Source organism: Cladophialophora immunda, assembly GCF_000835495.1.
Source record: "Cladophialophora immunda strain CBS 83496 unplaced genomic scaffold supercont1.1, whole genome shotgun sequence".
Taxonomy (NCBI): Eukaryota; Fungi; Ascomycota; class Eurotiomycetes; order Chaetothyriales; family Herpotrichiellaceae; genus Cladophialophora; species Cladophialophora immunda.
In genome coordinates this window covers 286,939-314,447 of record NW_015622541.1, presented here as the reverse complement: position 1 = coordinate 314,447, position 27,509 = coordinate 286,939, and the positions used below count along the sequence as shown (strand labels likewise).

General features: G+C 53.4%; 6 protein-coding genes across 7 annotated transcripts; 2 read left to right on the top strand and 4 right to left on the bottom strand.

Moving 5' to 3' along the window:
* The first annotated feature begins 540 nt into the window (after window positions 1-540).
* Window positions 541-4,772, top strand: PV07_00100 (uncharacterized protein). The gene is made up of 14 exons (XM_016386522.1): window positions 541-712; window positions 766-808; window positions 860-909; window positions 959-1,193; window positions 1,246-1,403; window positions 1,453-1,535; window positions 1,593-1,648; window positions 1,705-1,805; window positions 1,867-2,083; window positions 2,143-2,783; window positions 2,842-3,033; window positions 3,111-3,187; window positions 3,263-3,500; window positions 3,578-4,772. The coding sequence occupies exons 1-14, from the start codon at window positions 580-582 to the stop codon at window positions 4,501-4,503; spliced, it is 3,150 nt and encodes a 1,049-aa protein (XP_016253450.1). The 5' UTR covers window positions 541-579; the 3' UTR covers window positions 4,504-4,772.
* Window positions 4,721-7,888, bottom strand: PV07_00099 (uncharacterized protein). The gene is made up of 2 exons (XM_016386521.1): window positions 7,668-7,888; window positions 4,721-7,543 (listed from the first exon to the last, which is right to left on the bottom strand). Exon 2 carries the CDS (start codon window positions 7,495-7,497, stop codon window positions 5,584-5,586), a length of 1,914 nt encoding a protein of 637 aa, XP_016253449.1. The 5' UTR covers window positions 7,498-7,543; window positions 7,668-7,888; the 3' UTR covers window positions 4,721-5,583.
* Window positions 7,889-8,754: 866 nt separating this feature from the next.
* On the bottom strand, window positions 8,755-12,332 carry PV07_00098 (uncharacterized protein). Its single transcript, XM_016386520.1, has one exon. It carries the CDS (start codon window positions 11,663-11,665, stop codon window positions 9,608-9,610), a length of 2,058 nt encoding a protein of 685 aa, XP_016253448.1. The 5' UTR covers window positions 11,666-12,332; the 3' UTR covers window positions 8,755-9,607.
* A 496-nt stretch (window positions 12,333-12,828) lies between these two features.
* PV07_00097 (acetoacetate-CoA ligase) lies at window positions 12,829-15,707 on the top strand. Its single transcript, XM_016386519.1, has 3 exons — window positions 12,829-13,470; window positions 13,526-14,301; window positions 14,410-15,707. Exons 1-3 carry the CDS (start codon window positions 13,240-13,242, stop codon window positions 15,482-15,484), a joined length of 2,082 nt encoding a protein of 693 aa, XP_016253447.1. The 5' UTR covers window positions 12,829-13,239; the 3' UTR covers window positions 15,485-15,707.
* Window positions 15,708-16,217: 510 nt separating this feature from the next.
* On the bottom strand, window positions 16,218-18,209 carry PV07_00096 (uncharacterized protein; the record flags this gene model as incomplete). Its single annotated transcript, XM_016386518.1, has 6 exons — window positions 16,218-16,603; window positions 16,716-16,734; window positions 16,791-17,118; window positions 17,177-17,894; window positions 17,950-18,039; window positions 18,098-18,209. 6 exons carry the CDS (start codon window positions 18,207-18,209, stop codon window positions 16,218-16,220), a joined length of 1,653 nt encoding a protein of 550 aa, XP_016253446.1.
* Window positions 18,210-18,890: 681 nt separating this feature from the next.
* On the bottom strand, window positions 18,891-25,097 carry PV07_00095 (the record flags this gene model as incomplete). 2 transcript variants are annotated; one of them, XM_016386516.1, is made up of 12 exons in its annotated part: window positions 24,544-25,097; window positions 24,139-24,486; window positions 23,253-24,021; window positions 21,817-23,199; window positions 21,529-21,716; window positions 21,036-21,414; window positions 20,857-20,983; window positions 20,326-20,802; window positions 19,950-20,270; window positions 19,754-19,864; window positions 19,575-19,600; window positions 18,891-19,518 (listed from the first exon to the last, which is right to left on the bottom strand). In XM_016386516.1, the coding sequence occupies exons 1-12, from the start codon at window positions 24,833-24,835 to the stop codon at window positions 18,891-18,893; spliced, it is 5,049 nt and encodes a 1,682-aa protein (XP_016253444.1). In that variant the 5' UTR covers window positions 24,836-25,097. The 2 variants fall into 2 exon arrangements, with proteins under 2 accessions (XP_016253444.1, XP_016253445.1); XM_016386517.1 differs by having other exon boundaries at window positions 24,813-25,097.
* Window positions 25,098-27,509: the final 2,412 nt, after the last annotated feature.

Here is a 27,509-nt window from a genome sequence, read left to right as displayed (position 1 = left end):
AACGGCAATGGTATGGGAGGAGCTGAGGACGGGCTTCCTGATCAGTGGTCCACCGACATTCTCTGGAACACGCCCGCCCTAGGCGACGTGAACTGGGACCAGTTCTGGACCGAACCACTTGAGTTTTCCACATCAACTCTTCCTCCGCCTTGAATATGAACGCGGAGGACAGAGTGGAACGAGACTAACCCCGCGTCCTCCAGAAATTGCGGAGGGCGTCTCGAACTGTAATCCTCTCTGTTCCCTCCCAGAGCGGCAGTTGCGGATATTGCGGCAGCTCTTGTTCCCGCAGGTCCAGTCTACCATCGAGACACCACCACTTTGCGCAGCAGTCTCCCAACCGACAATCATGGCTCGATCAAAGATCTAGATGGAGGCTAAGAGACCATGTAGCCAGGTGCGATGCAACGCGCCGCAGAGGGCGGCTGGTGCGGGTTGTGCATGGGGATCACCAGCGAGTACAACGTGGGGTCAGTGAAATTAAATACCGAAGTTCGCAAGGAAAGAATGGATTGAGGGATGTTCTATTCAGCTTTACCCTGGGCATTTCCGCAGAACTTGGGCTTCGCATAACCCACGATGGCTCCTGGTTTACTTGCGAATGGTTGGCATGACGATGTCGCTCTCCCGCCCGAGTCGACACAAACACGCTACCCATATGAAAACCTTGCCTTTGACCCAAAACTACAACCCAAGAGATATGAAATAGCAGGTTAGTAAACAATTCTCTTCGACGGGTCACCACTCTCACGCGTGGTTCTACAGGGACGTCTCCGTCTTCAAAGATATTATTCCTCGGCGTGAATATGTAGGCTCCCCCATGGAGGATCAACATATATTGCAAGCTGACACTGAACAGTCTGGACTCTACAGGAAAAGAGCCGTATCGAGGAGATGTCTACATTGAAGGTAACTCTACCGGACTTGCACTTTGGCGCTGATTAACCAGGGAGTCTAGGCGAGCGCATCGTCGCTGTTGGATCTGTGCCTCGAGTTGAACACCTCCAAGCTCAACCAGACGTGCGGGTAATCCAAGGACGCGGCCGTACCCTCATGTCGGGATTGGGAGATTCGCACACTCACTTGACGTGGAACAACAACGCCCTTGAGCTGTTGGGTGATGTCAGCGTGGAAGAGCACGTGTTGATCACCGTCAAGTCTGCGTTATGCTACCTCGACTCTGGTTACACAATGTAAGCCACGCACCAGTGATAGCATGTGCGACTCAACTCTGATTGCCACTAGGTGTTATGGAGCCGCGTCAGCGAAAGACCGGCTGGACTGCGTGGTCAGGGACGCCATCAACCGGGGCGATATACCTGGCCCTCGATACCTCGCCAATGGACGGGAGATCGCTCGAAGGGACGGCGAATTGGCCGCTGGCATCACCGCTTTCGCTGATGGTTAGTCTCAAATTGCTTTGCTGCCAACCCAAGTTCTTACTCCCCCCAGGGCCGTTGGAGATGCGAGAAGTCATCAGACATCACGCTCGGATCGGGGTCGACCAGATCAAGCTGAGCATGTCGGGCGAATCGGTAGGTTGTAGGACAACCTGAACTTTGGGAACAGTCGCTAAAATCTATGTTGATTAGATCACTGAAACGAGATCCGCAGAAGAGTGTTTCTTCGCCGACGAAGAGACGGCGGCGTGTGTGGACGAAGGCGAGCTTCCCGTACTCTCACCATTTCTCATCAACTAACGAGTTTGCAAGCCCACCGCAACGGCCTGAGGGTTTGCTCTCATGCTCGGGCACGAGACTCGGTCATCCAATGCGTCAAACACGGCGTGGACGTGATCTACCATGGTTCGTGCCGGAGGCAGTCCCCAGGCCGAATTGGACCTTTTGATACTAACAAATGGAACAGCATCGTACACCGACGACGTGGGAATGAACATGCTCACAAAAGCACGGCACAAGCACGTGGTCGCGCCGGCGATCAACTGGCTCTACACGACCGTCCACGAGGCCGAGCCCTTTGGATACACGTTTGAGAAGGCCGAGCAGGTAGGCTACAAGAAGGAGCTGGAGGTCGCCATCACGGCCCTGAAGGAAATGAACAAGCGAGGAATCACGGTTCTTCCGTAAGATGGTGTCTGTCCCCGGAGCAGTGCTGAGCCAAAGTCCGCTGACCTGGAGCAAGCGGCGGTGACTACGGGTTCGCGTGGTGTCCTCACGGCACGTACGCGCGCGACCTCGAGCATTTCGTCAAGCTGCTCGACTTTACGCCGATGGAGTCCATCATCGCCGCCACGGCCGGCGTGGCCAAGCTGTTCATGCAGGAGGGTGAACTGGGCAAGATCCTGCCGGGATACTACGCCGACTGCATCCTCGTCAACGGCGACCCCCTCCAGGACATTGCCGTGCTCCAGAACCACGACAAGCTAGACGTGATCATGATCAATGGCAGGATCCATAAGTCATCTCCGGCCGATTTTGTGGTTGTCCAGCCTGCTGCTCCATCACCACAACCGAAGAACCCACACAACTTTGTCACTTTCGAAGACGACCTAGGCAGGGCCCGTGTCGGTCATCTGGACCTCGAGACTTCGCTCGTGCACACATTGGCGATGCCGTCGGGGTCTCCCTTGAGCAATCTACAGCAGGTGATCGAATTAGGGCACGATACAATCGTCCAGACGGGGGATTCCTTCCCGCTGTCGTCGGTCAAGTTATTGGCTCCAATCACCGACCGGGATATCGTGTGTGTCGGGAACAACTACGCGGATCACGTCAAAGAGTACCGAGAGAGCGGGTATGACGTGCAGAAGATCCAACAGAAAGGTGTGTAGAAGTGTCTGCGATTCATACAACAGGTCAATCTGACTCGACCTTCCTCAAGCTTCCTTCCCGACGATCTTCACGAAGCGCAGCACCAGCGTCATCGCCGCAAATGAGGACATCTACGCCCACCCGGGCTTCACCGGCTGTCTCGATTATGAGGGCGAAGTCGGCGTCATCATCGGCAAGCCGGGGTTCGGCATCAGCGAGAAGGACGCCATGGAGCATGTCTGGGGCTACACAATCATCAACGGTAAGCCGTGGTGAAGCCCCTGTCCATTTCACTCAGAGATGGGCTACCTGTGAGCTGCTTACTTACAATGCCTCCAGACGTGACGGCGAGAGAAAAACAGCGGGACCACGGCCAGTTCCTGATGGGCAAGTCGCCAGACACATTCTGTCCCATGGTTAGTGCGTCTCGTTTTCTGTCGAGAAAAGGAGCTGCTCGTCCCTTGAGAAGCTGACGACTATTGCTGTGCCAGGGCCCCATCGCTGTTCCTAAGGACTCCTTGCCGGAGACGTTGCACGTCCAGACATTTGTGAACGGCGAGAAGCGCCAGGATGGGACCACGGCAGACCTGATCACGTCGATTCCCCAGTTGATCGAGGTCATCTCGGCCGGCTTGACCCTCCAAGCAGGCGATGTCATCGCGACAGGGACACCCGCCGGCGTGGGTGTCGGCTTCCACCCACCGAAGTTCCTCAGGCCGGGAGATCTAGGTGAGTCGGGCTCATCTTCTTTGCGGCATTCCTTTCTGCCCGGTTCTCCCAAGCAACTAACATGCCTTTTCTTGTAGTCGAGGTGTCTGTGACCGGCCTCGGCAAGCTGAGCAATCGGGTGTCAGACAAAAGGCCGAATGCCCTGGCGAGACAGCCCGGGTCCAGGCTCCCAGTGTACAACCTGGAGCGCACGTGGGGGGCGGCCGGGCTGACGCGCGTGGGCGACAAGATGGTCAACGTGCGAGAAATCGGATCCGGGTCCGACACGGTCGTCTTCGTCCACGGCTTGGGCGCTTCGTCGGAGTACTACGCGCCGCTGATCCAGGAAGCCGGCCTGGACGCGAGCCGTCGCCTCATTCTCTACGACCTGGAGGGCCATGGGCTGACGCCAACGGCCGCCTCGTCGGTCGTGAGCGTCGAGTCGTACGTCGCCGACCTCGAGCATCTCTTCTCCGCCAAGGACATCACGAGGGCCACCGTCGTGGGCTGGTCTCTGGGCGGACTGATCGCCATGCTCTTCGCCGAGCGCCACGCCTCGGCAGTCGAGAAACTGGTCCTGCTCGGCCCAGGACCCAATCCTTTCCCCGAAGGCGCCGTCAAGGTCTTCAGCGACAGGGCGGCATCGGTCCGAGCAAAGGGGATGGACGCCTCCGGGGTGGCCCAGGCCGTTGCCAGCGCGGCCACCTCGCCTCGCACCCAGCGGCAGTCTCCCGTGCTGGTGTCGGCGGTGCGACAGTCTCTACTCGCGACGCACCCGGAGGGGTATGCGAAAGGGTGCACGGCCCTGGCCAAGTCGAAGGATACAACGATCCGCATCGAGAGGCTGGATGTGCCCGCGCTGCTGATCGCGGGGCGGGACGACAAGATCTCCCCACCCGCCCTCGCCGACACGTACGCCAGGCGGCTGCCGAATGCGAAACTGGAGGTCCTCGAGGGCGTGGGCCATTGGCACGTCATTGAAGACGTCGGGGCGGTTGCGCGAGCCCTGCGCGGCTTCTTGTGAGAGCGTTTATCATGAAGGTCCAGGGGTCAGAGCGCGCCACGGCGACTGGATGCATGGGAGGAACGAGCAGAGAGGTGGATTTGGGGATTCGACCCTTTGAGGAAGAGCAGCTGAACAAAACCGGTCTCAAGGGGTCGAAAATAAGGAAAGAAAAGCAGGAGAACCGAGGGACGAGCCTCAGAGATACGAGGTCAAAGAGGGCGAAGAGGGCGAAGAGGGCAAAAGTTGTCATGACATTCAATCAAAGGCTTTTTGGAGGTACAATTCAGTCCCTGCTTTTCAGCCACAGCCTCAACCTCACTCTCAGTCTCCTGCTCATGCTCATGCTCATGCCATGCTCATCATTCTCAGTCTCGCACTTAATATCCCATTGCCAGAGACCGACGTGGACCCAGCCACGCTTCCCTAGAAAACAACATCAAGATCTCCAAAGGGTTCTCAATCAATTTGGTTGCTCGCTCGTTCCTGCTCCCTTTCAACAACCAACTGTAGAAACAATACAAGAGGTACAGATCAGACTCCCAATCTGCTCGCCAAAAATAAAAGAACGGCGGGGTATCTTCCAGAAGAGACAGCAAGAAGTGAAAACAAGGAAATCCATCATACCCCAGTCATATCAAAATCGTCGCATACACAGCATCGTTGGAAAGAGGTAGCAGATAGAGTGTCGTCAATCTGCACTTCCGATCTCCATCAGTTCATACGCTCAGTCTGCTGCGAGCTCAGGTCACGTCGATGAGGTCCTCACCTCAAGACCGCCAAAGGTTTCTCGTATCACATATTCCGTTTTGATTGGTGTTCCTGTCCAGCATGGCAGGTAATAGTTATTTCTTCCTTCACCGATGGTGGCAGCGAGCCTTGATGACGTCTTCCGAGGGTAATAACAAATCGAGGCAGGCAAAGAAAAAAAGGTTTCCTTTTTGAGCCGGGAACAATTGTTCTCCTGGGCTGCGCGGTTCCATAACCTCCGACCGCAACATGCGTTTGGAAATGCCAACATCCCACAAATTGAAACAGCGAGGTCTGCAATCTTAAAACATCTCCGGACGCCATCGTCAACTGCGTGTCGAGCTTCCAGCACTAATCATTGTAGAAGAAGTGCTCCCCTGTTCTTGCGTCGTAATAGAGCCTTCTTGTCTCCCTCCTCTCCCTCCTGACATCTCTGTCGTCGTAGTATTCTCGTTCTCCTGTCAGCTCGCGCTGTCTCTTTGCGTGCCTGAGTTCATCTTCTCGGATCTCCAGTTGCCTCTCGCGGGCAGTCACTTGTCGTTCGCGTTGACTCAAATGATCCTCGAGGACCCGATCACGCTGATAGTCCTCTACTCGGATACTTTGGCGGTCGAGTTCGTCGCGGTAGTAGCCGTCACGTTCATCCTCTGGATGGTGATAGTGAACGATTGGCATGGCAGACTCGTGAGTGGTATAGCGACGAAGGGGTGCAAAATCTTGCTCCCTCGACCGTCGAGGAAGGTCGCGATGGACGATCTGTCTATCCTCGGGGATGGGCGCTGTCGCTTGCCTCATTAGTCGGGGATGGCGTTCCTGGCGGACCTCTGATGGTCGTTGCTCATAGACGACATAAGAGTTCCGACGTGTGGTTGCTGGCACGACAATCTGTTGCTCGCCATGATATGGTCGTTCCACGTAGGACTGTCTCCTGCTAGGTCCAGGGTGATGTTTCTTATACACAACGTCGGGGCGGCCCTGGCTATACACCAGGCTTCCTCGGCGAGGAACACCTCCAGGTGTGCTGAGGGAGGTATTGGAGCTTTCTGCGTAGTCGGGCACAAAACCATAATGGCTAGCATCGCTATTTTCCGACGATGCGTAACTTCCGTCAAAATACTGCTGAGTATGCTGATTGGGGAAATGCACAGACTCTCGGCGACGAGACTTGGAGCGTGTCTCCGGTTGCATCCGATGTCGAGAATGAGATCTTCGAGCATCACCCTCAACAACGACCACGGGATGCTCCTGTGGCGAATGCCCTCGACGGCCGCGATGATCAGCTGGGCCTTCAGCAAAGACTGCATCCACAGGAGCGGGGTCCACGGCGTCGGTGGCATAATCCTGCGCCTCAGGCACCACGAAGACACCATCTTCATCATGAAGTCCACCCCTATCTCGCGACTTACTACGAGACTTGCTGCGCTTCTTCTCCGCCTTGTCCTTCTTCTGCTCGGGCTTCGACCCCAGTGGCGTGTCTCTTGCGATATATGGAGGAAGATTAGCGTTATTGAAATGCATCGGGCCTAGCTCGTCTCGTGGCGTCCCGTCTGCCTCAAAAAGTGGCAAGTTCGCGACAGGATCCTCTAATCTGTCGAGGACTGAATCTTTCCTTGCACGGCCGTAGCTGTCGTTGGTGTATCTCTTTTCTCGGACCGCTTCGACTTTCCTCACCTTCTCCCCACCGAAGGACTTGGCCCTTGATCTCGACCTGTCTTTAGATCGGGCCAGAATGACATCCATTTCCGGGACTTCCATTTTGCCCTTTCGGTTCTGTACTCTCTTTGACTTGATGTAGACAACTTCCCAATGGGTATCTCCTGCCTCTTGGCCATTGACCTTCCGGACCACTTCATCGAGCATGCTCCGGCGGAGCGGCGGCATACGAGTCAGCTGCTCTAACACTGGAGCATCACCACCTCTCCCTTTCCTGGCCTTCCTCTCGATTTCATCGACCGGGGCATTGATTGGCTTTTTGACACACGAGCCCCAATCGTCGCCGCGCTTTGACAGACGATAATATAGATAATCTTGTGAGGTTGGGAGAATGTCAGCAGATCGCATCCGATCCGCACGAGGACGGATTTCTTCTGGGTCATCGTCAAGTGTCATTCTGTCAAAGCGTTGTTGGACACTTGGTGCCCGCTCTTCAACAAAGGCAGGCTCTTCAACGAAACGGTCATCGAAGCCATCTTCAAACGGGTCGTGCATACGACGACCAGGATCAACCGGAGCAAAAAGGTGATCCGGGGGGATTGGTGGTTCCATAGTTGCGGGTGAGGAAGCCGCAAAAGCTGGACAAGCCAGGCGCAGTCTGCTGTTGGTGAGGATGCGTCTTGTAAAAGATACACGACCAAACAGACGGTGTGTAGGAGGAACGGAAGTTTGGTGGGGCAGCACAACGGGAAATGGGTCAATGATATGCAACGGCAACGCACGGTAAACGGAACGCCAGAGGAATGCTTGGTAGATTCAATTGACTTTGCAAAGCAGTTCAACTCTGTAAATGTTCGACCATTGGGTCAGCCAGGTATGTGGCCCCAGGCTCTGTCTGAGTCAAGGGAGGAGGGATTCGTGGGTGGAGGAAATCAAGTTATTCCCGACCGGTGTGGAAGATCCGCCCTTTTTCTCAGCAGTGGGAGAAGAGACAACTCCCGTGACGGTTGCCTTGCAGAACAAGCATGGATCGCATTGGCCTCTCGTTCAAGAGCGGGTGGCGAGCCATGCCTCTCTTGGTGGCACTCGCTGCGAGGAACGGGAACATGCGGGCTATGATTTGCGGGGCCCACGGTAGGCAGCAAGGAGAAGAATGAACGAGAGAGGACAGGGTCGGTGCTTGAAACGGCGGTGTCGCTGTGCTCTCGTTGAAAGGATGCAGGACGTGCAGTAGCGCGGTCAGGGAGAGATTGAAATGGAGGACGCAGAGAACGAATCAGAGACGGCTGTCACTGCGGTCATGAGAGTACGGGGTAGCTGTGGTCATGCCAGTCCAGGCCAGGTTCGGTCATCATGCAGTCGGGCGCGTAAGGATTCTTTTGCCCGTGGTTATTATTGAATCAGATAGCAAGGGGCGCAAAAGATGGTGGCCATTGCTGAGACGGGCAGAGATGGTGAGATGAAACGAAGGCGTAGAGGGGAAGACTCAACGGCCTGCGCCTGCGCCTGCGCCCGCGCCCGCTCCCGCACCCAAAGGTTCCGCCACGTGACACTCCCCCTCCCTTGGCCCCTGCGTAGAGTCGCTGGCAACGAGACCTGCAGTACTCGGTACATGATCATAGATTCCAAATGCTCTGAAGATTCTACCTTGTCCAACAGACACACTGTGTTGACCATGGCCCCGACGGGAACGCACTGCATTCCGTTGAAGACTGCACGAGCCCACTGACGTCCTCCATCCGAACCCCTTCGTCCACACCACCCCTCCTATTTATGAGGCCACTAAGCTTTTCTTCGGCCACAGACTTGATTCAATAGTGCTGACCTGCCTTGATAGCCTCTCCTTGCTGCCGGCCATTTTGGAGTGCGGACGGGAGTCGATTGCCCGAGTTCATAGCAAAAATATTGTGGTGGTGTGGAATGCGCTGGCTCATCTAACCCCGTCCGGGATTCGATGCCACTTACAGAGGGTGAATACTCGATGCTCTGTAAAAATACCACGCAACCAGTCCCAGCATCCATCGGGGAGAAAGTCCCTTGCTTTGTTTTGTCTTCCTGTGCCTTGCCAAGCTATGCCACAACAGGTCAATCGCCTGTTCTTCGCCTGCGAAGGTCCCAGCACACTGGGGCAATGTCGAACATCCTGCATGACATACATTGCAGGCCAAAAGATCAGTGCGCAGGCGGACGAACCAGAACAGAAGGAGGCGTTCATGCGAGGACTTCGTTACGCCCGATTGCGATGGAGCAGGCTCGCAGATCTCTTGCCTCACTTCCGCACCGTGCATATCTGTTTCCCTTCGGCGAACTCATTTCGGGGGCAAGAGAAAGCGACAGTAACGACGGGGAAGACGCATGAGTTTGTGATGATGGACGTTATTAGGCTTTGGCTATTGATAGAATGTATCGTTCAGATGACTCGAACCTCTTTTTGGCCGAACACGGTTACAGTGACTGTCGCCGTCAAAACTCCTTGCTCTGTGCGGACATTGAAGTGCTTCCTTCAGCCTGACCAGCCCGTTGGCTCCAGATACCCATCGACGCCCTTTCAGAGACCCAAAATCTATGTACAATCGGCTCTGTCGCGTCGGTTTGGTCGAAAATGAATTTCCCCAAATCTCAAATCTTGTGATCGCTTGCATCCCCGCTCATTAAGTGTACACATATATGTCTATGTGCCAGACTGAATTGACTGATGAGAGCCGTGCTGCGGCCGAGATCGCTACCGCAGCGGTACCTTGACATCCTGAACGCCACGCTTAATGACTTCATCCAAGCTCCATCGAGGCGACACCACCAATGACTTGGCGACTTTGTCGTGCTTTTCCAGTCGCTTTCGGCTCTGCTCCATCTCCCACGTCACGCCTTCAGGAAGGGGGGGCGCACCGCCAGCGATGCCGCTCGCGAATTTGAGCTGAAGGACATTGCCAATCTCGTCGCATGCCGCAAGCAATCGGTCGAGGTCGTCCTTGTTATGCGCAGCCGAGACGCAAAATCGCGCTCGGGAGGAGATCAGGGGTGTAGCCGGGTATCCGACAACGACAACCGAAATCTTGCGCTTGAGCATTTCATGGGAGAAGGCGGGCATCTTGGCCGGGTTGTAAAGCATGAGTGGGATAATAGGCGAATCGTCGTGACCGTAGACTATGAACCCGAGGCGCTTGAGACCCAGTCGAAGATAGCGAGAGTTGAACGCAATTCTCTGCAATCTCTCCTCACCCTGACCCGGCACGAGCTCGCCATTGATGATTTTGAGAGCAGCAATAATCTGAGCCAGCACCGCGGGACTGGGAGTTTCGCCATAGACGGTACCAGCATTGGACAGTCGTAGCTTGTCGATGGCAGCCTTGTCACCGGCCACATATCCCCCATTAGCGCCAAATGACTTCGTCAGAGTACCCATAAGAATGTCCACTTCCGAAGGGTGGATTCCAAAGTAGTCACAGACACCTCTTCCGCGCGGTCCCAATGCGCCAATCGAATGGGCCTCGTCAACAAAGAGGTTGAACTTGTATCTCTTCTTTAACCTGACCAACCCAGGAAGATTACACATCGTACCTTCCATCGAATACAGGCCCTCCACAACAACGAGGATCTTCTTCCATGGGCGATGGGTGCGCGGTTGTCCTTGAGAAATTGCCTCACGAAGCTTGCCCTCAAGATCCTTCATATCGTTATGCTTGAACGACGCGATCATGGCGCCGGAAAGCCTGGAACCGAATCGGATTGATGCATGGTTGAGTTCGTCGGAGATGATCAAATCGCCCTTCCCAACCAGGGCAGGGAAAATGGAGGCGTTGGTACCGAAGCCCATTGAAAAGACCATAGCAGATTCTTTGCCGACAAATTCTGCGATGTGAGTCTCGCATTCGATGGCCAGCTCATGAGTTCCCACCTCGCTTCGCGAGCTGGCTGTTGATAGTCCACACTTCCTGACTGTGTCTTCGACAAAATCGGCACAGGGACCTTCAGATTGCGCAAAGCCTAGGTAGTTGTAGGAGCTCATGTTCAAAGTTTCAGTCGTGGTGCCAGTCATGGTGAAATGGACGTTTCCATCATCCGACGTTCGATCGAGCAGATTAATGTATCTTCCGGGGACCCCGGTGGTGGGTCTGTTGAAACAGTCATTGATGCGCATCTTCAGCCGTCGGACGTAGAAATTATCAAAATCACTGTTGAGGGCCGCATAGCCATTCCGTGCCTTGAGGTGTCGATAGTTGTCTTCCTTCAGCTTCATGCCAAAAAAATCTCTGACGTGTCCGAATATTATGAGAATCAGATAGGAGATGTAGGTTGTCAAAAGATAGTAGTAGGGCGGTTCATCCATAATAGGTTCTGGAAATTCACCGCCCTGGTGCCGACTCGTGTATCTGTGGGACTGAGAATTTAACGGACCAAACTGGGCATGCTGTCGAGCCAGCTTCCGCGTCTCGGCCGGAGAAGGTGGCTGAAAGAGGGTGGTAGGCGGCTCGTCCATATTTGCGGAGTCTGCGCGCGCTGTTGACAAGGAGATGCTAGGTAACGAAAGCGAGGGTGTGCTTATGGGAGGCGAGCCCGAAGCCAAAAATGCCTGCTCTTGTGCTTTGCTAGCTGCCAGCAGGGCAGCAGCAGCCGATTGAGCTTCTTTGCTCTTTGGCGAAGTCGAGAAAAATTGAGCAATTTTGCTTGCTTTTTGAGAGGTCTTGTTGACGAGGCTGCCGCCCTTTTCTGACGGCGAAAAGGACGGCCAGGGGGTCGGAGGTGAGCTGCTTAGGAGGGAGCCGGACACTCGACGAGGCATGGCCAAAAGGATCGCTTTAAGGACTGCTCAGTATTTTCACGACAAACGGTTCTTCGTGATGGACGCCGACGCTTTGTGCAAGCGCAAAAGAGAGAGACAGTTGTTCGAGTTCCTTCTTCTTTCTCCAATGGAGAGCGTGGACAGTGTGGCGGTGTAGGGGCGAGAAAAAGGAAAGGTTTTCGAAGGGGGCCTCGGTAGCAGTCTTGGTATTAGTTGTACAGTTGCTTGCGAACAAAGGAGGTTGGTCGAGGAGGTGGTCGACAGAGGTGACTTGGAGCAGTCGGAGGAGGGATACCGCAGTTGAAATTTGACTGCGAGTGCCCGATGCAAGCTCAGAATGCCGCTTTGATTTTCCCACCGCGCATGTAACCAGGAATCATGCGATAGGAGTTTGTCGAGCGTATGACGAAGGGGGAACTCAGCACCGGTTTGGCCGGATGACTGAGATATTCCGCCCTGATCCGCCGCGCTGTGGTTGGACACGAGGAGCCTGTTCCTTGCAGGAACCGCCCGCCCTCAGCCGCACGCCCAATGCCTCTTTGCGGAGAGCAGCGATGATCGGGGTGCCAGAAGCCTGCGGTATAAAGTTGAGGAGAAAAGATGCAGAATAGGAAGAGAGACGACGGCAAAGTCCAGGAGAGGTGCACACGACACGAAAAAGACGCGAAGCTGGAAACAGAGCCGATTTTGCTGACAAGACCCAGATGGTTTGATTATTGAAACCACTGGAGCCTGGGGGGCAGTGGGCTGGTTGCGAAATTACTGCTGGGCACCCAGTGGGCGTCTCGTTTCAACGAAGAGTCGGAGTCCAGGCGGTCTCTGCACTTTCATCCAGGGACCCAGGGGGGGGAAGGAGGGGAGCCTCACAGGCGCTATGCGCGGGAGTGAATAGGGGCCATCAGGGGCAATGAAAGGCTAAACTTAAAATTGTAGAGGGGGGGAAGAGCCCCCGGAGGCCGGTAGAATTTGCACGCAGATTGCAACAGGGCGTCATTGGCTGAGGAATCTCGCTGGGGCAGCGCTAGCCCTAGCATGGCCGCTTGGCATCATCATGCAGAAATCGCGTGCATTTCCCGATCATCTAGTCGGATGCTGCAAGCACTCGTATATCTGCTCTGCTTCTATCGCACGCCCTGGATAACGAGATGAGCAGATTGCAGATACTGTATCAACCTTGGCGGGAGGAGATTCCGAACCCATCTGCCATATTTTCGTCTCAGAAGATGGGGCATTCATGCTGAACTCTTCTTGGTGGCCTGTCCTGTGATGCTCCTATTCAGCTTCGTATCTCAATGGTCGCACCGGTAGACCTCATCCGAACGAGTTGTTTCTCCCAAACTGCCGCACACACAAGATGACGCTCATCGGAGTGAGTTTTGAAGGCCGGACAGAATTCCGTCTGCGATCAACGGTCAACGGTGAACGGTCAGTTGGGATCTGTCGCTGCCCACCGAGGCTCGTAGAAAATCGGAGTTTTGGCGGCGATTCGTTTCCCCAAACAAAATCGCAGGCCCTAGTCTCTTTTCAATGGTTGTTCACAACATTTTCTTCCCCTCCCCCCAGACTTGATTGTAATGGCAACAAACGGTGTACAAGGTGAGTCCACGAGCTCTGTTGAACTCTGGAGACATCCTCGTCCCGAGTCGACCGAATTTTATGCTTTCCAGCAGCACGTCGCAACCAAGTTCGGCGTGTCGACCGCCTCTTACCATGACATTTGGCAGTGGAGCGTCGACCACCCCAGTGCCTTCTGGGAGGAGGTCTGGCATTATACGGGCATAAAGGCAAACAAGCAGTATGACTCCGTACGTCGACCCATGGGACAAGAGACGATTTGACGCCCACTGACAAGCTTGCAAGGTGCTGAACGAATCAGCTCCAATGTTCCCCAAGCCTTCCTTTTTCTCTGGCTGCGAATTGAACTTCGCTGAGAACCTACTATTCCCTCATTCGAACCCTCCCGATGACGCTCTTGCTATCCTTGCGGCCACCGAGAACACACGCGAGCAGGTGACATGGGCAGAGCTGCGAGAGCGGGTTCGGAAATGCGCCGCGGCCATGGAAAAGCACCGGCTCAAGAAAGGAGACAGAGTGGCGGGTTATCTGGCCAACCACTCGAACTCGGTGGTTGCTATGCTGGCGGCGACTTCTCTGGGTGCAATATGGACGGGAGTCAGTCCTGACACGGGTGTGCATGCCGTTCTCGATCGACTCCGTCAAATTGAACCCGTCCTCGTGTTTGCCGACAATGCAGTCACATACAACGGAAAGATTCATGAGACCCATGCCAAAGTGTCGCAAGTTGTCTCAGAGTTGCCCTCGGTTAAGAATGTTGTTATCTTCGAAAGCGTTCCTGGCCACCCATTTGACATCTCTACAACTGGGAAACCAGACACACTCGTGGAGATGTATTCTTCATTCCTGGCTAAGGGTGACGTGTCAAGACCACTCCGCTTTGCGTACCTTTCCCCCGATCATCCTGTCTACATCCTGTACTCTTCCGGCACCACTGGCGTGCCCAAGCCTATTGTGCACGCTTCACTTGGAACTCTCCTCCAGCACAAGAAAGAACACCAGATCCACTCTGATGTCAAACCTCTGGAGAGGGTATTCTACTTTTCCACTGTGACTTGGATGTGAGTCTTTTCTCTGCAACCTTGTACCGTTATTTGCAGGAGCTTTTCGGCGCTCTCCGTTTGTCTCGTTCCCCTGTCTGTTTTGGATGCTGACGTGGTGAATGTTAGGATGTGGCACTGGCTTGTGTCGGGTTTAGCTAGCGGAGCAACTATCGTGCTATACGATGGCTCTCCATTCCACCCACACAAGGAGATGAGCATGCCGCTTCTGATTGACGAGCTTGAGATCAACCACTTCGGCACGTCCGCAAAATACCTGTCCATCTTGGAACAGGCCCAGACACTACCCCGAGAGGCATCTCCCCAAAAGGCCACCCTCAACTCTCTGAAATCTATCTTCTCTACCGGCTCACCTCTAGCGCCCAGTACCTTTGAGTACGTCTATAAGTGCCTATCGCCTCCGGCTCCTCACCCGGGAATACTTCTTGGTTCTATAACCGGAGGAACCGACATCATCTCCCTGTTCGGCGCTCCTTGTCCGATATTACCGGTCCACTCTGGTGAGATCCAGTGCCGTGGCCTCGGCATGGCGATAAAGGCCTTCTCCGCAGATGGCCAAGACATAACATCGACTGGTCAACCGGGAGAGCTCGTCTGCACTGTGCCGTTCCCTTGCCAGCCGTGCATGTTCTGGCCGCCGGGCCCGAGCGGCGAAAAGCGGTACAAGTCGTCATACTTTGAGGTCTTCACGGACCCCAAAACAGGCCATCCGATCTGGCACCACGGCGACTTTGTACGCTTCAACCCTTCGACGGGTGGCATATGGATGCTGGGCCGATCCGACGGCGTGCTCAACCCGATGGGTGTCCGTTTCGGCTCCAGCGAGATCTACAACATCCTCCTCAAGCATTTTAGCACCGAGGTCGAAGATGCGCTGTGCATCGGGCGCAAGCGGGAGCAAGACACCGACGAAGTCGTCGTGCTGTTTCTCAAGATGGGGCCAGGCCAGGCCTTCTCCAAGGAGCTGGTGCACAAGATCCAAGCCGTGGTCAGAAAGGAGCTGAGTGCGCGCCACGTGCCCAAGATCGTGGACGAATGTCCCGAAATCCCAGTCACGACGAACGGCAAGAAGGTCGAAGGCGCGGTCAAGCAGATCTTGAGCGGAATGCATATCAAGACCAGTGCCAGCGTGGCCAACAGTGGCTGTCTGGATTGGTACCGCGAATGGGCGCAAACGCATTAGGTGTGTCACGGCAAAAGCTACTCGGCTTCATATGATGAACGACTAAAAGGGGTGGGTTGGGGGTTTGGTTCTCTAACGATGTCGACGATGGGTTGTCGATAGATTGTTTGTGAATAGACGGTAATTGTCGCAGCGTCGGCAGGCCAAGATAGATATACTCCGGATGGATTCTAAGGGAAATATTACCGGGATCTTGTTCAATCCCCAAATCACACCTGTTGCCCAAGGGTTCTACTATGACTCGAAAAGATGAAGCCTCGAAGCACAGATCGCGGGTGGTGGTTGCGGTGCTCGTCAACATTCGCCGCCACTCAATACCTTCTCTTACGATGTCTCGGTGTCTGATTAATCTGACAATGACCGTGTCTCGTCACAAATGGGACATGGGAATAAGTTTGTGAGCATTCCACGCTATATCGGATGTTACAACAAATCTCAGCCCCCTGACAATCATCAAATCCCACCAAATGCAAGTCCTCGAAGGGGTATCACTTTCGTCCAGCCCTCAGCTGTGATTTCTAGCCGGCTGCGGAGCCTCACCAGTCTGGAGAAAAGGGGGGCGGATAATCGACCGTCTTAAAAGTCCGGGTCCAAGAGGGTCAGGTCCGTGGCACAGCATCCATCAACCACTCGATTTCTTGAGACGTTGAGCCATAGTGTCAATGCGGATTCGGGGGAGAGAGGCTGTCAATTCTCGCGAAAGACGCATTGCGATTGAGCAGCTGCTCGCATGCTAGCCACGTACTGTCGAGCCTTGCTCGAAGTGCTGGGCCTTATGCCGCAGCTCCGATGTCGACGAGGACGGAAGCTCAGGGAAGGACGAATCAAGCTCGGGAATCGACGATGGAAGCTCGGGAATGTGCGACGCAAGCTCGGCTCGTGGCTTTCCCATGTTGTCGAGCTCGGATAGCTTACGACGTTGCTCGCTCTCTGCTTGGACTCGCTGTAGCTCCCGGCTACGGCTACGGCGGCGGCGACGACAGAAAAGAAATACGCAGACGGCCAAGATCGCCATGCCAGCTACGGCCCCTACGACGCCACCAACGATGGCGCCGGTGTGGGACTTCGACGGCCTAGAGGTCGACGACGACGACGATGGCGGAGGCGGAGGCGTGAAAGCTAGTCGTCAAGTCAGTAACAGCAAGACCACGGTTCCCTCTGCTTTCAAGAACTTGCCAAAAACTTGGGCCAAGGCAGGGTCGCTCCAGGTGGGACTCTGGTAGCTACATACAAAATCTCCAGTCAGCGTTCTTTCTAACACAGTGAATGGATATCGTCATTACCTGCTTGAATAGTACTGTCTCACCACGTCCGGCTGCTGGTACACACCGGCATCAGCGTCGTAAAAGCTTGACCACTTGAATGCCGTCATATCAAAGACTCCGATACTGTTAGTCCACGGATCAAGAGCTTGACCTCGTTGGACTTTGCTGCTGGGCTGGACTCCCCCAACAGATAGCATCTGTCTGTTTCCGATGCGCTGACAGGTGTGAGCGGCACGTCTCACAGGCGTGCTATCGTTTGACTTGAACCACCTGAAAGCAGGGATCGAAAGTGCATAAGTGTTGAGAAAGCCTTCGTCGCCTGGATGACTTAGATCGTACGTGGTGTTTGTGGCTCCTCCGTAGACGAAGCTGGCTCACCGGGTCAGTCTGAAAGCGAAGACGAAACGTGGTGAGCAACTCAACTGACATCTCGAAAGAGTGGTTTTGCGATTCAGCGGCCACCGAGCAGAAATCTATTCGTCCGGGTGGAATTTCCCCTGTCGCCTCTTGCGTATACCATGTCGAGCTTGCAATATCAAAGAGCGTAATGATTGCCATGCTAACCAACGGCACGTCGCCCCCGTAAACGAATGTTTGGTCAGCAGGCTCACTCCCTCCTATGAAGACAAGAAATCCAGAATCGCCAAAGTTGGAAGCATGCGCGGCACGAGCTCCGATAGTGTACGCGGCCGAGGCTGTGCCTGGGGTGGAAATGTTGCTCCAAGTCTGGTTTCTAAAATTGTACTGTACTAGTCCTTGTATTGGGAGAAAGGTGGGATGAGTGTATGGGTAGACCGCGTTGTTTCCAACGTTTGCGCCGCCCAAACAATAAAATGTTGTATTTGAGGACGCCGACGCACACCCGAAGGGCGCAGTCGCATTGATACTCAGTCCATTTTCGTCAGGAGAAGGAGCTATGGTCCAGCTGACAGTATCGTTGGCGAACTGCGTCATTGAGAACAGACTCGACTGATGCGAGCTGTTTACCAGCCACCCTCCCCAAGCATTTATTTGATCGTCCACTGGGTCGTGCCAAAAGTTTGTGTACCAGCCCTGTGGGAGATTCGGAGGGACCGTCCAGACATAGTTGCTCAGACTGGCATTGGTCCAGGAAGACGACAAGTCAATCCAAACGGTGCCATATTCTAAATTCAAACACCCTTAGTACTGTCTGGGGTCAACTGAGGCAGCAGGAATTACCCTCGTACGGCTGGACTGCTGGCTTTGGCGGGTTGACCTGATTGAAGAATTCACCACCATTGACAAACAGCGAGTTGTCAACGACGACAGCTTGCAAAACAAGGACTTAGACCCGGTCTTCATCCTAGACTCCAGGGATGTATCTTACAGGATTGCCAGGCCCATTCGGTGGCGTTCCAGTCTGGCCCCATGAGCGTCAGCAATTGGCTGGAGGCGATACGAGCGCCGAGCAATAGAAGAGACGCAAGCGGCGAGAGCATCGTGCGGCTAACGAGAGCAGAGTTTCGCCACAATTGTGAGATGGAAAAGGCAACAATCAGCTGAGCCGGAGCAGTGGAGAATGAAAACATCTCAAATATCATTTGAACGCTGCGGCCGCGTACGATGAGGGGTACTCGGTCATTGTCGCTTGATCGTATCGACAGTATAGCGTATACGAGAACAAGTCTCGTCAAGGATCATTCATCAGTGGCAAATCGGTGTTGAGCAGCAAGCGAAGCTCGGCGGCTAACTGTCAGTAAGAACCAATAACGCCAATGGCAAGTGACCGACTCATCGAAATAGTCACCCACCTCAACCAACCCCGGAGACACGGGGGGAACATTCCAGCTAGTCGGCCCTGCAGCAAGTAACGCTAGGCCATATTCCGGAGCTTCGCTAGCCCCTGGCGGCCTGGCGGGGGTAGAATTCATAGGACTCTAGAAGGTCAATCGTAGAATGACTATACCGACGGTGATGGTAGGGCCAGTGGGCCACTATCTGATGAGGAATTAGCGACTAAGTGCGAAGGTGGGTACGTAGGTATAGAAGCGGGTCAGTTGCTCATCAGCTCTACTTGTGGGTAGTTCCGACTTGGCAGCTCAAGCACGGCGACATCTGCTCGGAGCTCGCTTGGGGCTCACCCCCCTACCGTGCCGCTTTTAAAACCATCAAGTATATCTTCATGCCCTCGGAGTCTGGGCCTCAATATCATTCTCTTCTCCATCACCAGATTGAGCGGCAGAGCTGCTGTTGGAACGGGTTTCAATCATCACCCGGGATTTCGAGCTCTTTCCCCCTAGTTTCCACCTGCCGAAACGATACCCTGGTGCCCTATCACGGTCCTCGGCGTCAGTGCCATTCTCCTCACTGTTTTCTGCAGGATTTCCCTCTTCTTTCCGCACGTTCCACCGTTCGATTTTGGTCTTGAGGCTCACCAACGCATGCCGAAGCAAGATGAATGGCACGAAAAACGGGGTGCAACAAAACCAGATCCAAAACCAGATATACCAGAGCTTGCTCGGTGGAAGCTTCTCCCGGACAAGGATCCGTTCCTTCGGCAGGCTGTCAGAAGATTGAGATCGGAGGATTCCCGCGTTGCGAAGTTGTTGGCCCTTCAAAGCGTTCGCCTTTTCGTGCCAGAAGCCGTGCGTGCTCTTCATCATCATCTTTGAATGCGTGTTGCGAATAAAGGAGTCGCCCACTTTCCTAAAGCCCCAGACAAGACTCTTCACGTTCAGCAACAATAGTCCTGTAAGCACAAGCACAACTATGGCTGTCACTGAGAACTTCTGGATCGTCTCGTGTGCCCTGGTAACGGTTAGCCCCTGGAACAGGATTGCGAAGGCCATGTCAGGATTACATACGGTGAGCCACCCATGCTAAACAGGCTCTGTATTCTTGTTAGCAACGGTGGCCTTGGACGTGTGGTGCCTAGAAACCAAACGGAGTTCATGCTAGAGCTCTGTTTTTGCTTCACGAAGAGAAAGCTCGGCTCTCTCGGTAATCTGGCGAGCATTGGGAGGGAAGAATGGTTCTGACTCACCGACGAGAAGCCAAGTGGAAGGAATATCACGGTTGCATACGTGAAGAGGCGCACATTCTCATCCGTCCGACTTTGAACGATGGTGAGATTCACCGACAGTTCCGATACAGTCTGCCAGGCGAGAAAGGATCAGTCTTCAGCTTCCACAGGTGTGTAGAGTAAGTAGGGGCCATGAAACGCCGCCAGCTCAGCTCACCGTTTCGTTTGACCGTTGAACCTCAAGAATCTTATTCTTTATCTTCTCTTCCTGTTCTTCCAAATCCTGCCTGATCCGACGACTACGCTGTAATACGTGGCTCAGCTTGATACCATACTTTGCCTCATCGGATCTCGACCATCGTGGCTTTTCTAGCGCCTCTGAGCTTTCTGCTTGCCAATCTCTTACCGTTTTATTAACTGCTTCGGCATTCAGTTGGAGTGCTTTAAGAACACGGATAACCTGACTGTAGATCTCGAGGTTGCGCTGGCTTGCAAGGATGAAAGAGGAGTTGGTGCTCCCTGGAGGAAATCGGTTGACCTGTACAGGCGTCAGTGCGGCCTCCACGATATGGTTGAGACAAAGCATTACTTACTTCGTCACGGAGATACTTGTCGACATCCTCAAGAATTGCATTGGTACTTGTGAAGGCCTCCTTCGCAATTTTCACAAATAGCAGGATCTCCAGCACTCTTCTTTGTTGATGAAACCCATCATTAGACGTCCATATCCATGGCAGCCATGATTGCCGATGGTTGCTGCCCGTGAGCTCCTCATCCCCAGAATCATCTTTGAATTCTTCTGTAAAAGCTGACGCGCGGCGTATCGATTCAGGAGTTGCCGCCAAGATCCAACATGTCCAAGACCGATCGTACATGTCGCCCACTATCCGGAACCCTACCGTAGCCTTGACAAATGCGGATACCCGCGATGAACTTTTCAACTCAAGTTCTGGCTTGAGTTCCACAAACAAAGCACGTTCTGATGCATCCAAAGAGTCGGCAGTTTGCACGTATGGCTCGTAGAAGCTGATGTGGAGCTCTGTTGTCCACACATTGGCCAGTCGGCTGGTCTGAAATCTGTGAGTAAACAGCCTTGATGACTCCTGGGCACATAATGTTCTTACTCTTTTCGATGTCAAGTTTGAGAAATTGGCATGTCGACGGAGGAAGTGTGCCATCAAATTTCTCTCTGAAGATGGGCAGCGTTTATACAGCACCCAGGCGGAGCCAATGGTTGCCGAATGGAGCATTCTGTTGGGGAATTAGAAAGACAGCCACGTACGTACGATAACATCACACTTACATCAATCTTTTCTTGGCCTCGGCTCTGGTTCTCTGCTTTTTTAGAAACGCGTTTAGCTCATCAGCGTTGAACATCTCGTCCATACCCCACAGTTCCCTCGGCTTGGGTTCTGACTTCCAGGCCGTGGATCTGCGGACATCGATGATAAGTGCTTTCAGGGGGGCATAGTTCAACCGAGGCTTGAGGGGCCCATGTAGTAGCTCTCGGTCGCTATTGACCATTGTTTCGGAATCGAGCAGTGTTTTAAGCTGTCTGAGTTTCTTCCGTATGACATTTGGAAGTTTGGGTTCCGATTCTGGTAGCTCGGAGTCGCTGGCTTCCATTTCCGTGTATTTGCTAAAGCATGGCAATTCATTGTAAAGCCATTCCGGTTCATGATCTGTGATGCACTGTCAATATTCAACTGGGGACACGTCTCAACCTTTCCCATCTGACTTAAGTGTCGAGGACAGTAAGGGAGGATGTCCTTGAATGTATGAGAGACAGGACTGACATTCTTCAATGCGCTTTTCACCGGCCTGTGAAACTTTTGGCACCTTTCCATCTTTGGCTTTTCGAATTTTTCGAAGCTCTTTTCGCATCTCCTCGTCTAGTTCCTGTGTCGCGGTGGACTGGCCCCCGTTGTCTTCTTTTTGTTTGTCATCTTCAACCATATCCGAACGAGTCATGATGAGCCGTTCCCTATTTCACAAGAAGCGTAAGCATTTCTAATCCCGGACCAGTGGACCATGTAAGTTTAACCACGTTGTAATTTTGGTCGTCCACGTGGATAAGCACTTACCTTCGTGGTAGAATGTCTCTGAAGTCGGACTCCAAAAGAAGGTGAGCCGCTGCATATCGGCGACCTGCTGCAGCGAACCACATAATCCGCACAGGCTTCTTGGATATATCAATTTCGTGGGCAAATAGACCATTTGAGAACACAGATCCCAAAAGGGTATCTCGGAAATTTTGCCCTCGGAGGGGCCTTCCCTTGGCCTCTTTGGAATTTGAGACTGTTCTGGGTGAGTTGGAGCCATGTGGAGGATTGGTTGAGCTTTGCTCCCTCCTCGATAAAGGTTTGCTTTGTCCGTCTTGTTTTTCAACGAATGCATAATCGTCTTTCTTGACTGGCTGTTCTTGAACAGCTCGGTAAATTGCGGTAGCATATCGTAAGGAATTGTCCCAGTCCTTGTCTGACCTATCCTGTGCTCTGAGTGTCTCACTCCAGGCAGGGAGGAGACCTTCTGGCTCATCATCAAAGAAACCCCAATCTACAGCTTCCAAGAGACGATAGTCAAGCTGGTGGAAGGATGTTCGAGGACTCGAATGTCTTGCGCAACGACACACCGCAATCCTGCTTGTCTTGAAGTCACCCTTGGTGTCACTGAAGGTAAAGGCCTTGATTATTTTGGAGCGGATTCCAGCTGGATCCAATTCCCGAAGGTAGCTGTTGATCTTGTTTCTGCGCCGATCCTGCTCCTTTTCGTTCATTTTTCTGTTGAGCTCCTCAAGCGGATCGCGTGCCGCTATCATGTCCTTTGGCTCTGAACGATTGCCATCTCCATCCTTTCTGGGGTTGCTCTTTACAGCCGTACCGACAATTGCTTTGGCCGAGCTCTTGTTTTTTGTGGACTGGATCGTCGTGATGTCTCTTTCCCTTCGCTCGTAGATTTTTTGAAGGAAGCGAAGACTTCTCCAAAGCTTGACCAAATCGACGAGTTTGAAGTGAGATAGCTGGATCTTATTATTGTCGTCATGGTCGTAATCATACCAGTCAATGGTCTGTTCTATCTCTTTGGTGGCCCATAATTTGGAAGCAGAATGTTGTTGCCTCAATAGTGCCTTTAACCAGAGAGCAATATATTCCTCCTGGAGCATGTCCAGGACGAGGGCTTCCTCTTCGGGAAAGACAACGATAAACTCGTGGAGAATTTCCACAAGTTCAGCCTGAGCAAGGGCCTGTGTACTGTCCTCGTTCATGGGGTCTCCATTGATTTGGTAATGTTCGTACCAGCCTGTGTCGTTACTCAGTTTTGCATAGCCATACTTCCAAGTAAGGATGCCGACACATGCGTGCTTGATGCGGCGCTTCAGGTTCGCCTTCAACGTCTGATCCGCAATCTTGTCTTCCACATCGACGTTCAATATCTCGTACATTCTGAGAAGAAACCGATATGGATGGCTATGAAAACTCAATATCTCTGATGAGATAGCCAAGAGGACAAGTCGACTTACCTTTTTAATATATTCAAGTCCAGCATCTCACCATCTGTGACCGCTATTGGTGTTGGTTCCTTGTCCGCTCCCAGCAACGGAATTGCGCAAACTGTGAGAATATGCTCCAAATTACGTCTGAAGACAAAGTGAGATCTTTCCTGGCTATTCCAAGCCTTCCATGCTCCATATTTCCTACCTTCTTCGGTCAGAAAGGCACAAATGTCGACATATTGTTGAATACTTTGCCCAAGTTCATTAGAACCCGCTGGCTTAGGCTCGTTTGAACCCGCCAGATCTCGCTCAGCCGAAACCACTGACTCAGGCTCATTTGGAGTTGCCGGCTCTGGCTCAGACCCAGTCAAGCCCGTTGCTCCCAACTGATATTTTGCCATCAACTCCCGTTTTTGGTATTTTTCAAGCTTCAGGACGTAGTCATAAGGATCAACGTCGTCGTCATACGCAAGTCCCACTGCTTTTCCGTCCTCAAACAGGGCGAAGCTCAACATCAACTCACTGACCTTAGGAGGTTCAGTGTGGCAATCCTCGGCTGGCTTTGGCACTACTCTGAGCTGCGCACTCAGATCCGTCTGATCGCGATGCAACTTGGTGGCTTTAATGTCGTATACATCGTACTCCTGTTCCCAAAACCTTGTTGGCCATAGACCAATGTCCGTGTTAACCCTGAACAAAAGCTTTTGCGACCCATCTGATATGCTATCCACAATGTATTGTTGAAAGACACAGCCATCTTTGACTACTAGCTGAATTGTAACATTTGCGACATCAGCTAGGTACAAAGTGTCAGTCTCCAGTTGGCTCAACAGGGGTAAAATGTTGCCAGGGTGCCGCGGGGGACATTCTCCGCGACAGACACGGCGTAGATTCACGGAGCACTACTACTTACGCAAAGTGAATGATATTCTAGGCCAGCGATCGTGCACAAATTGGACTTGCAGATTCTCGAAACTGGACCAGTCATAGAGGCGCAGTCCAATGCCTGTGCCAGGAGTTTCCAGCTGCTCATCCAGCTCCATGGCCAAGTTCACCTCGGTTGTCATTGACGCAGCGGTGACCATGCCAGTCGCTCCAACGCCAAGGTACTTCATCATCATCACAAGCTCACCATACTCGCTAATATAGGCAATAGTGCCCTCATCGCCTAATGCAATCTCGGCTTTGACTCTTCCTCCTTTGGGTGCTGACAGTAGCTCTTTGTCGCTGAGTTTGAAGTTGAGAAAAGTAGTTGCCGCATCTGAAGGACAAAATGAAACCATCAGCACATGCCCAATCCATGGTCAAATCGCCCTACCGTTGCGCTCCGTCTGAGTCGAAGTGTTGGAGGCTTGACCAGCTTCAGCCTGATCAGCTTCAGCCTGATCAACCTCAGCCTCAGCCTCACCTGGAGCATCCATTGAGTGTTCAAGGCCACCTTGTTCAGAGACAGATTTCCAGAAACGCAATCGGCGCAGACAGAAAATGGGAATCTGCAGAGAAGAGGACGCAACAGACTCGAACTGAACTTGAGGTTGACAAGATGTGACCGAGAGAAGTTTGTGCAAGGTGGGAGATCTCAGATACCTGGCATGTGTAGAGACCGACATGTGTTCCCCACGTAGTTAGGATGGGGGGCGACTCGTATAAGAGGCTTGCACCTAGCCAGCTGGCAAAAGCCACAGTGAGGGGGGATGTCGGCAAGCGATACGAGGAGGTACGAGGTACCCGTAGAAGGGATGGAAGCCGAAGAAAGTGCGATTGTGACCCAAGGTTATCCGGGGAGCTGTTCTTTCTCTCTATCTAATCTGTGGCCCTTCCCTCTGCCTAACGCCCTTCAACGTGCTGCAACGCGCTTATATCGTTACCATGGCCCTGCCACTCCGTAAGAATGCCACAAAATTAAGCGTCTGTTCGAGGCCTTGTCATGGGTCGGGTCGGGCCGGGTTTCGGGCTCAGGTCTGAGTAGAGAGTTTATTATTGCTTCAGCCGCCGAGAGCCATGCAGAGAAACTCATCGGCGTTGGCCTCCGTATTCTCGCTCTGTTCGCTGACATTGTTCACGAGGTGAATGATACAGGAACAACTAGGCACGAACGAGGCGGCCGTGACGATGCCGGGCTTCCCGCGCCTAGGCGCTCCAGGAACATTCACCCCAGCCACCAGCCGTCCGTGCCGCCTGGGGGCCAATTACGGCGGAGCCAATTCCTCCCAGACAGTCTGGTGAGCCAGTATGAACGCTACGGCGACAGCATGTCGTTCGGGCCCAGCTTCTGCGGCCTCCAACTCACGCCACGGGCTCGCAAGCTTCGAGCACGCTATCTCCACGAGCAACTCATCGATATGCCTCAGATTATTGTGGTGGATGATCAGTCATCCGGGAAAAGCAGCATTCTAAAAGCTATGATTCGGATGCCGCTGCCTCGCGACAGTCGCCTTTGCACTAGGTTCGCAAAGCAAATCATTTTCAAACGATGCGCGGGCAGGTGCACGAGGCCATGGGCGTCTCCAGCGTCCAAGACGACTCTCCAGGCAAAGGCTCGACCCTCTGACGCGACGTCCTGCGAATCGAGACCAGTGGACCTACTCAAGGGCACCTAAGCGTGATCGACGTCACGGATATATTCAAAAACTTCACTCCCGAGGTCACGACAAAGGAAGATATGTCACTCGTACGCAGGATGATCCTGGGCTATATGGAAAACCCGAGGTCTGACATGTTTGCAAACCGACTTTTAGAGGTGTTTCTGCGATTACTCGATTGTTAGGCCGCTCCAAGCTCATATCCTCCATGACGAAGCCAGAAATAGACGGGCGAACGTTAAGACTGTCACAACTTTGCTTGTCCAGCGAGAGAGACAATATGTATGCTTCTGATGCGTCAGGCGAGTGGAGCAGTGCACCCAGGACAATCGTCGTGAGCACGCTGGAGTGCTCCCTGAGGCCCAACATCCACTCTGACCGTTAGTAGGCGGGATCGCGTCGCTGCGAAGGTCCTTACTCGACGGGAAGGGCTAGCAGAAAGAGGAAAGTCGTGGCTCTAAGCTGGTCAAGGTCCTGGGCGGTCAAGTGGAGCCTGCGAGAGAGAGTTAGTGGCGTCAAGAATCTGAAAGCATACAAAGTGCTCCGTAGAAGCTGGTGAAAGCAGCAAGAGGGATTCTCGTGAATATATCTCCTCAATGGGCAGCGTAGTTTCGAGCTCTTGGAGGTGTCGCCCGGCGAGGCCGGGCCTCGAAGCGTAGAATCAGCGACGCGGCTTTTGAATGAACCTCAAGCTCGATTAGACGAGCTTAGGGCTCTCGCCATCGAGGCGATAGTGGCCCAAGAAGCCAATTGCCGCCAATCTTAACCATCTCCACTGGGTGAGTCGGCATCGGGGGTTGATCCTCTCGCGGCCAGACGCCGGGGCGTTTCGGCCCCTTGAGGGTGAGCCGCGAGCAGGGTTTCCAGAACTTGGCTTCTGGGTGCCAAGAACTTGCGAGAATCTTTCTTCCAACCTCAATGCTCTTGGTCTCCTCCATATGCTCTGGAGGACCAGATGCCAGCAGCGCTTGAACATCCAATGCTTGTCAGGCAGAATTCCAAAGATTGATGCACTTGTGCCGGTGACTGACTTGTCCTGCAATGGACAAGATCCAGAGTCGCCTTGAGATGTTTGTTCCGCGAGGAAAGCTGACCTGTCAACAGCGTCTCCCTTCGCGATGACCGCCGAGCACAGCATGACAATGGCCGAATCGAATGATCTAGAAGGGCCAAAGTACCCTCATGTATCTCTTGTTGCATGGATCAGAGGAGTGCCGAGGAAAAGAATGAGCGAGGGGATGAATGAACCCACCTTCTCTGCGCACTACCCCACCAGGGAGGAGATGGCTCGGTTGACATCGTTGTCAGGGGCCGAGAAGAAGAGAAGGAAGAAGAAGAAATAGAGGCAGAAGAGCAACAGATATCAGTGTGGCTGGCCAAGGGAAGTGCATGCGGTGCACGCTGGAAAACCTGGTAAAGCACACCCGCGCCAAGGTACGCAAAATTCTGACCACCTGATTGGCCCGCCCAGCACCTTGACCGGGGCCTGTTTTTCGATAATATATTTTATAACGACGCAATTTCTTCCAACAATTCCCAGATCTATCCCGGGTCCTAACCTCTGATGGCTCACACCGCCGGTGAGCCAAATGACGAGCTAGTTGGGGCGAGGGTGTGGCCACCAGAGATGGGACAGCTTCCCTTGGGAGTTACGCGAATCCTAGAAAGTAACTGCCCTGACACCTGTTGCTACCCAAAAGGT